General features: G+C 36.5%; 1 protein-coding gene across 1 annotated transcript in view; it reads left to right on the forward strand.

Moving 5' to 3' along the window:
* LOC139133356 (short transient receptor potential channel 4-like) overlaps nucleotides 1-13,088 on the forward strand; it is a 35,875-nt gene that overhangs the window by 4,364 nt on the left and 18,423 nt on the right. Inside the window, exon 2 of the mRNA XM_070699910.1 lies at nucleotides 2,077-2,207. Coding sequence (XP_070556011.1) covers nucleotides 2,077-2,207 — 131 coding nt within the window. The remainder of the gene's footprint in view (nucleotides 1-2,076; nucleotides 2,208-13,088) is intronic.

Raw genomic sequence — 13,088 nt, forward strand, 5'->3', positions numbered from 1 at the left:
TTATTATTCGAGAAAAAGGCTTGTAGTGATAGTACTCTTGTTCACTCATGCGAAGACAAATACAGAACTGACGTATCCATCGTCCCTCCATGCTGGTATTCTGTGAAAGACCGTTCACTTTATTGTAACAGTAAAATATTTTGAGAATTGTTTGAATTCGACATTTTATCTAGGTATATAATAAGTATAAGCAGACTCCAATTTCTGCGTCATTGCTTTATGGGAAAAATGTGGACAAATATGTAAAGATTTCCCATAAAGATGTACAAAGAAAGAAGTGAGTGGAAGCTGTGCTTAAGTTGAATATACATAGAAATATTCCAAGCCACTTTTGTTAACAGCCCTGGACAGATTTCCTCTCGTAAATGGCTATTGAAGTAATTTATCAATCTAGTGAGGTACATGTATTTGAGTAGAAGCTAGCCTACCCAAGAAGTGTTAACCTCGAAAAAAACCTGCAAGTTTCGTGAGGCGTCAATCGATCACTTGTCGTTGTCAACCTTGACAGGTCCGTAGGAGATCGATAAATGTATTGCAGATAAAAATATAAAAAAAGATTTTTGGATGGTTCATCATTTCTGACAAAAATGAATAATGACTTAATATAGTATGATCATGGTATAATATTATTTTTAACTCTTCGTATCTACATGAACACTCGTGTGGCGTATGAATATTAATTGGATGAAAAAGTGACTTTGGTCTTTGTCGTTAAGGTCTCTTTTTCACCATATTTTCATCTCCGTCTCTCTATCTCTATTTGTGTCACTCTGTTTATATATTCCTGTGTCTGACTTTGTTTCTTTCTGTACACCTTTTCTTCTGTTTTCACTCTTCATAATACAACTTTACCTACTTTTAAACACATCACTAGCACATGAGAGACTTTCAATTACACAAATTAAAGATGTAATTTGCATGAGGGGCTGGTTTCCAACCACACTATTGAATCTTTCATCTGTAAGCATGACATCCTTGCCTACTCATTTGCATATTAAAAACAAAAATAAAATCTCTGAATATGGCAATTAAAGGACAGCAGTGAGGTTAAGACTAAATTATTTATCGTCAGTGCACCGAATTATCGTTGAGCGCTACGTATTTTCGATATAAATTCTACAGAGAAAGTGGTGATTTTTGAGGAGCAAACGCTAATTTCCGAAAACAAAAATAAGAGGCTTTACATTGTTTTTCTATGACGTAAATCAAATATGCAAACAATGGTCTTTACCGATACCATTGTATTACGTGGAGGATCATGATCACAATTGGTCAGTTCTTCTACACCATTATTTCACGACCGAGGGCAACAGACAACATCTCCTGCAGAGTTAATGCAACTGACGTAGGGTTTAAGAACAGGGAACTGAGACAAAGAGATGTCACCAAAACATTGGAAAAAGCTCCCTTGCTATATTTTACTTTTATTATTAACCATCACTGTTAAACAATCAAAAAACAAAAAAACAAAACAAAAAAAAAACACTGTCGCGTTACACTACAGAAATCATGACGTATACAAGGAATTTAGTGTGATAGCTCCAACTTTCAGTCTCGACAGAAATTTAAGTGCAAACAATTACACATATCTTATTGTACGCAATGCATCTCAATTGCCAATGCTAGTACGCTTTATTTCGATAAGTGTTAAGGTGAAGAATGCGAAAATTCGGCACATTAAATAACACAGTAATAGAATATTACCAAAGGATGCAACTATACATGTCTATTTTATTCACTCATAAGTAACGCGATTAGAACTAATTTGGTATAATTGGATGGTGAAGTAATGCCTTTAAAATCTGCAAATAAAAGCTCACCTGCTTTTCTTTTTAAATATACACTTGTTTTATGAGGATTTTGTAAATTTGCAACATTCAGCTATAGGGCACCTAACATTTTTGATAAATTTGAAAAATATGAAGATCCAATTATCCCAGATTAGTTCCAATCATGTTAAGTACAGTTCTAAATTATAGAAAGGAAAACAATATGACTGAATGCAATCGATTACTTCGCTAAAATATGGTGACGATATACTATTTTCTGACGAATTTTGTTCATCAATCGTTTCAGAAATGATGGAGCTTCTGGCATTGCATCCAGCCGTACACCTTGGAGATATCCTTCTGCGCGCAGTGCACAGTCAGAATGTCGCCGTGATTGAAGTTCTTTGCAAGGCACTGGAAACCAGAAATCTCCTACCTGTAAGTTTTAACAACATTACTTTTTAATTGCAATGAATCTTCTGTTCTGCCAAGGTCTTCCTTTAAAGAGGCACTCCCACTTGGTAACATTTTTAAAACACATATTTTTAATGCCAACGGTCGATATTTGACATTGCGACTCCGCGCGGATCGAGAGATATCGATAAAAACATGTCATTTCCCGAGCGTATTTTTCACATCCCGAAGTTTTACGACTGTTTCTGGTTATGACCCGAAATCCCACGAAAGTGTGTTGTTGTGCTGATTGGCGATATTGCAGGGAGTTTAAAACGTTCGAATGACGCAATTAATTTACCTCCTACTGCAATGACTTTATATACATCATTATCAATGCCCTTACCTCTGGTAATTCTTTTTTAAAACTTCTCCTTAGTTTTTGTCGTTTCATTATTCTCAATCAGTTGTATTAAATTTTTAAACAATACCACACAGATATCAGTTTTTACGTGTAAAATATTAGTTGCCTCTGATGACTACATTTTGTCGTCTGCCACACAGTTACGCGTGGTTCGATACATAGTGGCCGCCGCGAGGTATGCGCGCATACCACGCGGCGGCCACTATGCATACTATGTATCAACCGCACCTATCTGTACTAGGATGCGAGTTCTGGTGGAATCAGCAAAGTAACTTTGTTTTTCGTTTTTTTGCCGGGTCAGTAGGACTCGGCTTTCTCCCACGGGACATGACCGCTTACCGACGCGAGTGGTACTGCAGTGGCATACAGCAGCGTCAGCGTAGACTCGTACTCCATAGCTTAGTTGACAATGGCCCCAGTGCCGAACGTTCTATGTTCCGGCTTTAACTTTTTTGAGGACATGTTTTTATCGATATCTCGCGATCCGCGCGCAGTCGCCATGTCAAATATCGACCGTTGGCATTAAAAAAATGTGTTTTAAAAATGTTACCAAGTGGGAGTGCCTATTTAAGTCTGGCCTTCATGTGCATGCGTAATGTTCGCTCGCCCATTTGATACGGTGATCTCTCGCTCGTGGAGCAAGAACCCCAATGAATTCCGAGATTTTACATAATGTGGTCTATTAAGCATATTGTTAAGCATAGGTGAACGTGACACTTTAATATCGTAGACGTGATATTAATGTATTGAGGCATTTCATATACTCTCTTGAAATTATATATTTCATAAATAATGCTTTTAGAAAATGTTACATTGTAGATAGTCAACAACGGTATCTGAAAAAGTTGCTGTAGTACAGTATGTAGATTATGTTTGCTGACATCAGAATTATCGTTCTTGGCCTGAGACAGAAACAATGTAAGAGCAACGTATTTACAGTGAATCGACGTTGCCCGTTAAGCGCACACGCGTATCGGCAAATGCGCTAATAACGAAAGGCAGAATTTAGAGGTTATGACGCAGTATTATTGTACACTCATGCCCACAATTGCACACATTATGGGAAAAAATCTTACTTTTTGGGGCTTACTTTTATGCCGCCTTGCGCATAATTATGGAAATATTTGTTTTTAACAGTCTTCATTCAAAAACTATTCTACAGTCCCAGAAGTCAACACCACACATCATCGATATTTCAGTGAACACCATAAGGATGGGTACCGAGACTCAAAAATAGTCGCAAGGGGAGAACCTTTTCATGGTGCAATATATGTTATCTCAATCGTTACTGATCAAAAACCCTTCTCTTCTTTTGATGTCTCCCGCTTTCGATTGCCCCATCTCCGTGAGAAGCGGGGAAAACGGCCAGACTCCAAGTTTAGACTGAGAGTTGCCATTTCAAGAGGTGTCGCTGACGTGACATCTCGCCAAGCATTCTCAACATGTTCGGAGGTAGAGAGTGCACTGGGTAGGGTAGAATGTGTGGTAGAGGTTGTATAAAATATTGCTTGAACTTTAACGGAATAACCACCGGTTAACATTACAATATTCTACTCATTATTCCCGAATTTAACTGCCCGAACTAACCTTGTTCCCCAAAGCCCTTCAAATTGTTATGATGGTAGCATCGCATTGTATGCGGAGAGCGGCATCCATTTTGTTTGTTTACTTTGTTCACTGTCAAGTTTCAAACGTCCAATATTTGACGGTTAACGTCAACAGGATGGAGCGATAGGGGCATGGGTTCGTAAGGTCATGAACGCCTCTATTTGTTTTGAGTTTACTGGGTTTTTTTTGTTTTTGTTTTTTGTCTTTTGAGGGTTTCACAATAGGGCGTAAACACAGGGTAACTGCAACAATTCTTGTAGACTTCATTGAAATATCCATTAGGAATCAATTGGTTAGTATGGTAATCAAAATTTGCAATAAGGCTACATATAAAATGGTTTCCGATCAAATGAAAGGAAATTTAAAACGTTTGATAATCTATGGTGATAATGCTGATTCCTTAAAAAACTTTCGAAACATTTACGAAAAAATTTAATCTTATCATACGTATGTCAGTTATTTGTTTTGCACAGAGAGTGGCAGTGTTATGTAGTGAACTTCTACCGGATTTCGTTTTACTTGTTAGTTGATTATATGTTGAGTCGGAGTAACAGTTTCATTGCAAATACACAGAGGCGACGGGTATGGTGTCGCGTTCGATTATCGCGGCATAACGTATTTAGTAGAAGTATCGCAACAGCAAAATATTTATTTTTATGATATCTCCTCTTTTTGTTTATTTTGTAATATTAACTTTATGATATGATGGTCGTTAATAGATAATTCCCCTCTGATTGCCTCTCCAGAAAGTTCGATAGTATACCAAACACTGGCCTAAAACTACCAGTACAAAACGTTTTTCTGGGTAAAGATATTTTCATGTGACTGTTTAAGCTTAGATTATACAATGAATCGAACCTTTTCCATCCATCCCTGGAACAAGACTTGGTACGAGATATTTATAAACGGAATCACATTGTTGAATGTTAGTCCTGTGCAGGATAGCGCTTTGGCTACCGTGAATAGAGTATGCCATCAATAGCTATATGCAAAGTTTGTGGCAGCTCTGCAGGTGGCCAGCCTTTTGCTTGGGGCTATCTAGAGCTCCGTTATGTTGACAGGGTGCCACGCAAATTCTGTTATAGCGAGTGCGTGTATGCACAAGTATACGAGACATCAAATGTTTGAAACCTGGTACGGTAGTAACATCTGTACAGTTATTGATCTTGTTTGCAGTTTTCCTGTATTTTTATTTACAAGTGGCGGAAATAGTAAATTCCACTTGTTGATCCCATTTCGATACTATCAAATAGCTTAGAAAAATGACAAAACACGAAATATAAATGACCCTTGAATATGATAATCATTTTCTTAGAGTTAAATAATGAATTAAGCATATGGTAGTCAGATTTTTTCATCTCCTGCTCCTGACGAATGACACAAAAGAGGCTCGTGGAATTTTTGAATAGCTAGCAGCTTTACAAGGAAAGAGGGCTCACATGTTTGAACAAGTATTTCACCTGTCATTGATGAAAGGAGCCCCTGCACTATGAATCGTTTGAGTTGCTGGGGTACATCAATTACGCTTGAAATAAAAAGTGAGTTAAATTGGTGCTGATTATCTTATGCAGACTTCTGAGTACACTTATTTGCCAGATTTTTGATGCCCCGTAAATTTGATCAGCTTCAAAGACCTCGAGGCAGGAGACAATTTGCCCTCCGTGTCACCTACCCTCGGGCACATAGTCCCATGTATAACTGTTACTCGAGTTTCGCGCATTCACACGATCGTCAGATAGGTAGATCGTATTGCCTGAAATTTGCATGACAATGAGAAGCAAATTTCATACAATAAAATCAAGCTAACTATCTGACGATCGCGTGAAACTCGAGTATATAGGTACTAAATTTAAACATACTTGATGTGTGCTCATCGTTATAGTAATAGTGCTCTTCAATAGTGCATCGGGCGCGTTATCCCTCTGAGAAGATACCAGCAAGCTTCGGCTTAGTATATACCGTTCATACTCGCAGCGGCTCTCCATAGAAAGCTTTTTTAGGTTTCATAAAAGAATGCCAATACTTAGAAAATTAATTCACGCCCCTCAAGCTGTTTATATCAAATAATCAACTGCATCATACAGTTTGAAAACAGATCCATATTAAAAGCTGACTCGCGAAAATACCCATCTCATTCATTACTACTCTAATGGGCCCATTCATATCGATGACTTACGAGAAAACCTGTCTTGACATATTAACTGCAGGATTTAATAACATTTTCATTAAGGGAAACTATTGTTCAGTCATCACTTAGTGGTGTATTTTAGCCTTCGCTCGCTAATTGTTGCCTTTTGATCGAGTCATTACAGATACATTAAAGTACTTATTGAATATTGAATTGTGAACACAATATCCTTTCGCGTTTCTGGTTGAAATATACGAGTGTGCATAAATAGTACGTGCTTTGTGTACTAATTGTATTTCTTAACCTAAACATAAGCGAGTTTTTGTTAGCCTCTGGGACAACGGTACTCACAACGGTACGTCTAACCTAAATATTCGCCTCTACAACTGTTCTTGTTGTCAATCATGGCACACACCAGCAACCTCGTGTGATGTGTTCCCCCCTTTAAAAGCTTCCGAAATAAATCATGTGAAAGGATTTGGTGGAAAGAGACTCAGAATTGCTACAACAGTAGCCGAATCATAATTTTATGAAATGTTATCAGATAACTTTAATCTCTATTGGACATGGTACTAGAAAGGAAAGCAAACCATAAATTCAGACAATACGTACGATAAAGAAAGTTACCAAATTTAAACCAACTCTACCAGCCAATCGTATTTGTTATAATTGTTATTCTAGTAATATTAAGTGCAACCACTTCACCAAAACTGTATTAATAACGGATATAATTAATACGAGTGTTGACATGTAACATGTACGCTATAAAATCAATTTCAAAGACAAGGTCGAAATAGATTTGCAGATACCATTGTTGGTTTAGACTTTAATATTAGCAAAAGTATCTACTGTTTTAGATGTTGGCGTTAAAACCTCCGCATGATGAATACATGTGGCGCCAGCTGCATTTGTTGTGAAACGCTGCATCGCAAAGAACGTGTTAAAACTGCGATTACTATTAAAGCATTCGTGTCATATCGAATTTAAGATAATGAAAAGCTTAACTGTGCACATATCTCATTCTGCACAATGATACGCTTTCGGAACAATGTCGAAAATTACTGTCATAAAGTGTTACAAAAGTCAAACAAGTTCGTTAACGTAGAGCGCCTCGGGGACAGACATTCGGACTCTCAAACATTTGTTTGAGAGTGTAATTGTTTTCTAACCTATCCCTTGTGGCGGTTCAATTTAAATCTCTTGGTTTAAAAACTTTTCACCGCGGCTTTGTTTTTCAAAAGTCGAAAATTTTTATTTTCCTCCATAGAGTTAACACCGGAATGACGGTCATTTTGAACTTCAAATATCGGTAAATCTTTGGTTATTTGTTTCTCTCGTACCAAAATTTGCACGGTGACCCCCGATTTTTAGTTTTAATGTTGAAAGAGAATGGTTGAAAGATACCTTAAAACAAGTTTGAGTAAAATTTTAAATCTTTCACTTTCGAGGCGCATACTTCATTAATCTATAAGCGACTATGATGTCACAGATCTTGTAAACAGCATTCAGATCATCGCAACTTGAAATATGGATGAGCTGATTAAATTAGCATAGACGAGGAACAGGTTAAGCCATGTGAAAACATCATTAAAACAAATGCACCCGGGAGAATGAAATATTGATGAAGTCAAGTACAAGTTCAAGCAACATAAAGATGTTATTCATCAATCTGAAGCATACAGTTTATCTTATGTCAACGGCAATGACAAATGTAATTATTTCTCAGTGATAAAACTCTAATATGTTTTGTCGCCGATTAAAATATTACTGTTACAGTAGAAGCTATGCCATCGAACTGAAATATCACCAGATATATAGGTACAACTTAATACTGCCAAACTTGATTTCAAATCTATCGTTCAATTCACAGAAAATCTTTGACATGGAAAGTTGATAAAAAGATGCTCTACAGCACTGAAGAGATGTCAACTGTCGTTAATCCCTTGGGAAACAATGTAATTCAGAGAGAGAGAGAGAGAGAGAGAGAGAGAGAGAGAGAGAGAGAGAGAGAGAGAGAGAGAGACTTTCCTAGGCGCTTCTTCATGGCAAAAAGTTTATTAGCTATCTATGCCAAATGATCAAGATGACGCATCATTTACGCACAGTCTTGTGTTATTGTTGGTTTCAGTTCGCAAGTTTTATGCTTGCGGGGAAGATACGTCGTGTTTTCACGGTACTTTTTCTTGTTGTGTGATTTGTTGTGACATACGTGTATATATCCTTTGATAGCTAATTTTATGTTACCCCTTACTTAATAACCCATTAAATATATCAATTTGCAGATAGGTGGCGAATGCATTGGTCCTTGAAATCTTAAACACTTGTTCTGACTTTTGAAAGTAAACCGGGCTCGTTCGATTTGTCTGAAGACCCTACTCTTCAAGTTGGCTGTCATAAGTTTTAGAGAGCGTCAAATTAAGAATAAACACATGCTCATAAAGCTATCGGTACGGCATTTGATTGAAATCCTTCATAAGCTGAATTCTTCCACAGGTGTAAGGGCTAAATCAATCATTAAAAAACTGGTTTTCCAAATGGTATAGACTCTGCGCCAGTTAATTCTAATCTCGATCTGTATAAGTGTGACCGCAACTTTGTCGAATTGCGAATGGCCTAGAGTCAGAGTTGTTAAAGGGATATATATGTATATATATATATATATATATATATATATATATATATATATATATATATATATATATATATATATCGAAGTATACAGACGTCCTCGTTTAAAATTACAGTGCTCGACGCTAAAGCAGAGCGTTGTAATGACACAAATAACTTCAAATAATTGTCTTGTAACTGAAGAAATTTGTGTTATTATATACATATATATCATAGTGAATTTCATAATAGCTTGGAATAACAATGTGCCTGGGTGATTAGAAAAATGTTGCTTGCGATAGAAAATAACGCCAACAGCATCCATTGCAAACGTTCTAAATTGGTAGATTTTGCAACAATTTAACCCGATACGGCGTCCACTGTTCTCACTTATAGGATGAGAAAAGTTTGTTTCTCATCCTCGCGCCACGTCAACATTTTTTTCTGCTCGTGAGGAAATAAAATGAAAACAAAAGCCAGCAAAAATACGCGACAATAGTGCATAACACAGTGCTGTATAAATTAGAACTGTAAACAAAATAACTGACACTAAGATTCCATTCAGAATTGTACACGTAATTCACTGTCATATTACATGTAAGCTGTCAAAACTGCATAGCTGCACTAAAAGTCAAACCACTGAACTGTTGCTCTACAAAAATACTAAAGCGACACTGCTGTGCATTTATCTCTGCGTGCATTCTTATGTTGTTTTCATGGTTAATTTTGCACGTTCTTGCTGGTTGAAGAATAAACAATTGAGAAGAAATAAAATCCAGCGTCACCACATCATTTTTGCAATATATCTAGGATGAGAAACAAACCTTTTATTTTTCTTGGCCTTACAGAACACGTTCATTGTTGAAAATACCAATCCTTGTACCGAACCCGTACACCCTATCTTTAGTTTTCTGTGCAGTTTCATTGCAGAGAAATGTGATAAAGACAATATGAGCATGTTCAAGCAGTCAGTGTACGGTTGAGTTTTTCAATGGGAGCGCGGCAACACTGACGATGTTGACTGTGGCACACTAGAATTCGGAAGTCGTATTGGGATACATTGTTGCAAAATTTATCGAAGGAAATCGTTTGTAATGAATTCAGGTGGCATCATTTTCAATCGTCAGAAACGTTTTTCTTATCACTTAATTAAGCACGTTGTAATTCCAAGCTATTATGAAATTCACTGTTTATATACACAGACAGATACACAGACAGACAGATAGACAGACAGACAGACAGACAGATACACAGACAGACATATGTATGTATGTGTGTGTGTATGTAATTGCACTTTTTTCATCCGATTACAATAAAAATGAAGGACAGAGCGAAAGAAATTTAGAAAATAAATAAACATAATTGGGACCAACAGGAAAGCATGATGTGAGATTAAAAATGAGTACTCTGAAGGGAGCGGGTTTCTGATGGCAAATCAAAATAGAATCCAAACATATGTTTGTCTCATGCAGTTTTCGAAGTCTGATGGAAATAAATACGTTAATAAAGTATCACATATTGAACTGTCTGACAATTGTCCAGATGTCTGCTGTCTACTGCAATTATTGCTGACTTGACTTTTCAAGTGAAACACTTAGTGTGACTAACCATATGTATTCTAAACACTACCTTATCGTCTTTGTATGTCAATTATATCAAATGCCTGGGTGTCTAAACTGCCTCGTAAAACATAAAGTAATGTTTTAGGATCGGTTTTGAAATCCCAATCATTGCCTTTCGCGATATTAAACAGATCGGCATACAGAATAATTGGGTGGGTAGAACAGCATCGACGCAAAACTGATTGGTGGTCAAGTCACGTTTTAGCACAAACTATTCATAAAGTGAGATGGCCTTCCTTTATTCATGAGATGATGTCACACATGTAAGGTACTGTGAACTATTGCCTTTCAGGGTAGGGATTATAAGCAACAGTACCCGCTATTCGTTTCTCTACCGACTTATATTCGAACGTTTTAAAAATAAAACAGAAAATCGTTCCTCCAATAGAGAAGCATTCACAATAGAGTGTTAAATCCTTGCGTTTATCCAAAACATACTTGTCACTCATAAATTAACTTAAACATACCTTTTTCAACATATTTGGCACTGTTAGAAAGATACATATGAATTAATTGTCATTCATACAATGTTTTCATGTTTCATGGCTCTGCGATTCCTAACAAGGATTATAATATTGTTACAAAGGAACGTTTGGTGAAATAAGATGCATTTGATTTCCGTACGCAACCATTTGCTCGGGTTCAATGAATGACCTTCCCAGAACTACATATAAATTTGGAATGTCCAAGATTGCAGGTTGTTTTAGTTTTTGTCATTGATTTTATAGAGGTCAAATTGTGGAACCTGACCTGTTTTGGTTTGGGTGTTAACAATTCTATTTTTACACTGACACCCTGTCCATTTCCCTTTTGTCCGGTCAAGGTAGTATGACACTGCATAGCAATGAGTGTATTTTGAACTGTCACTAAACATCCAATCAACAGCTGGGTGGTAAACATGTCTAAAAATATAAGCATTTCTAATAGAGGAGTTATTATAACGTTAAGCTGGGTATTGCTTTATGCATCTGACAGGCGCTATTTCGGCTCCAAGAGCCATCTGTGCTGAAACCGAACATTCATATTATCTGCTTGATCGATTGCGGTCTAATATTACTATTATTTAGGTGTTACTGATGAGAGGCAAACTTTAGAGGCGATTGTGGTTTTCCTTTCCTTGCGTTGTGAGCAAATCTTCAACGAAAGCTAGATTATGAAGAGATGAAGTTTATGCATTAAAGACTTGACTGGTCTTGTTATGCGTTTATCGAAAACAAACAAACAAACAAAAACCAGTCAAACAATCTGACAACTTTAACAAAGTAATCGTGACTACTAATTTACAGGAGTAAATATCTAAGTCTCAGCTTAACACTATCAGCATACTATTATAGATTGTATATCAATTATGCCATTTTATTGTTCTGAACGAGCTAGATTCATGTTGTAAAATGATTATTTACAAATGCTAAAAGGGTCACTCAAAAGGATAGGTTTAATAGATAAAATTTAGGGCCACAACAAATGACCGATTATAAATATGGACAATATTTAAAAAGCAGCTTCAAGCTTCGAATTTGTGTCAGAACCGACCGTTTGCAACTTGTAAAATGTGACACGAGCTTCTCTATATCAAATTTTTTACTTTTCTTCGTCTGCTTGACTTAACAGTGCGATTTATCTCCATCCGTTATCGTTTACAGTGCTCGTTCCTTGGCTCTCAATATATATCTTTAGCTCTGTTATAAATGTTTTTTTTTTCATTTCCAGTTCTCCAAAAACACACTTATTAATGAGATGTGATAGCAGTATCCGTCCCCAGTCGGTTATTCAGTCGCCGATTGTGGTATGCTCCACTCCATGCAACATTAGCCTAACGACTTTAACCATATGTCACGCGTTATAATAAAATCCCTTGCACAAATCGATTGTGGCAAAGGACATTCTTTGACATCGAGAGATAAAATGCATTATTTATGTTCGACTTTCGATGCTTGTCTCATTGCGAGGTCAATGCCGTTAACTCTTGAAAAAAGACAATGCGCATGCTCCATTTCCTATATATCAATATTATTAGTTTTACGACGTACCCATTAAAGTCAATACCTTCAAAAGTATGTTTGTTAATAATAAAAGGGAAATGAAAAATTATGGCAACTGTTATAGACACATTAAAACATAATGCGTGTTTGAATTTGAATTGACGCATATCATCAATGAGATATTTATTCTATAAGATCAAATATGATGTTACGATTCGGCTAGAATACTAAAGACTTCAGTACACCTTTTCGTTACAAGTCCCCTATATTTCATCCGATATTGTTAAATTGTAAATTTGTGCAGTTTTAGGGGAAATTTATTATACTGAGATAATTCTCGTGGGCATATACTGATTCATTACCTCTAGTGCTGTGGGATGTGCATAGAATTAAACAACACGGAAAGAGTGAGCTCTATTTAAACTTCGACGTATAAACTTTCCTCCACTCTTAAAACGCTTTTGGCAGAGTGGGTGAAGAAAATGGATGCAGGCAGTTTCCAAAGATTTATAAAATTAATGTATACTCGAATTCCAGGCATAAAGGCCTTTAAGC

The sequence above is a fragment of the Ptychodera flava genome, chromosome 5 (genome assembly GCF_041260155.1).
Source record: "Ptychodera flava strain L36383 chromosome 5, AS_Pfla_20210202, whole genome shotgun sequence".
Taxonomy (NCBI): Eukaryota; Metazoa; Hemichordata; class Enteropneusta; family Ptychoderidae; genus Ptychodera; species Ptychodera flava.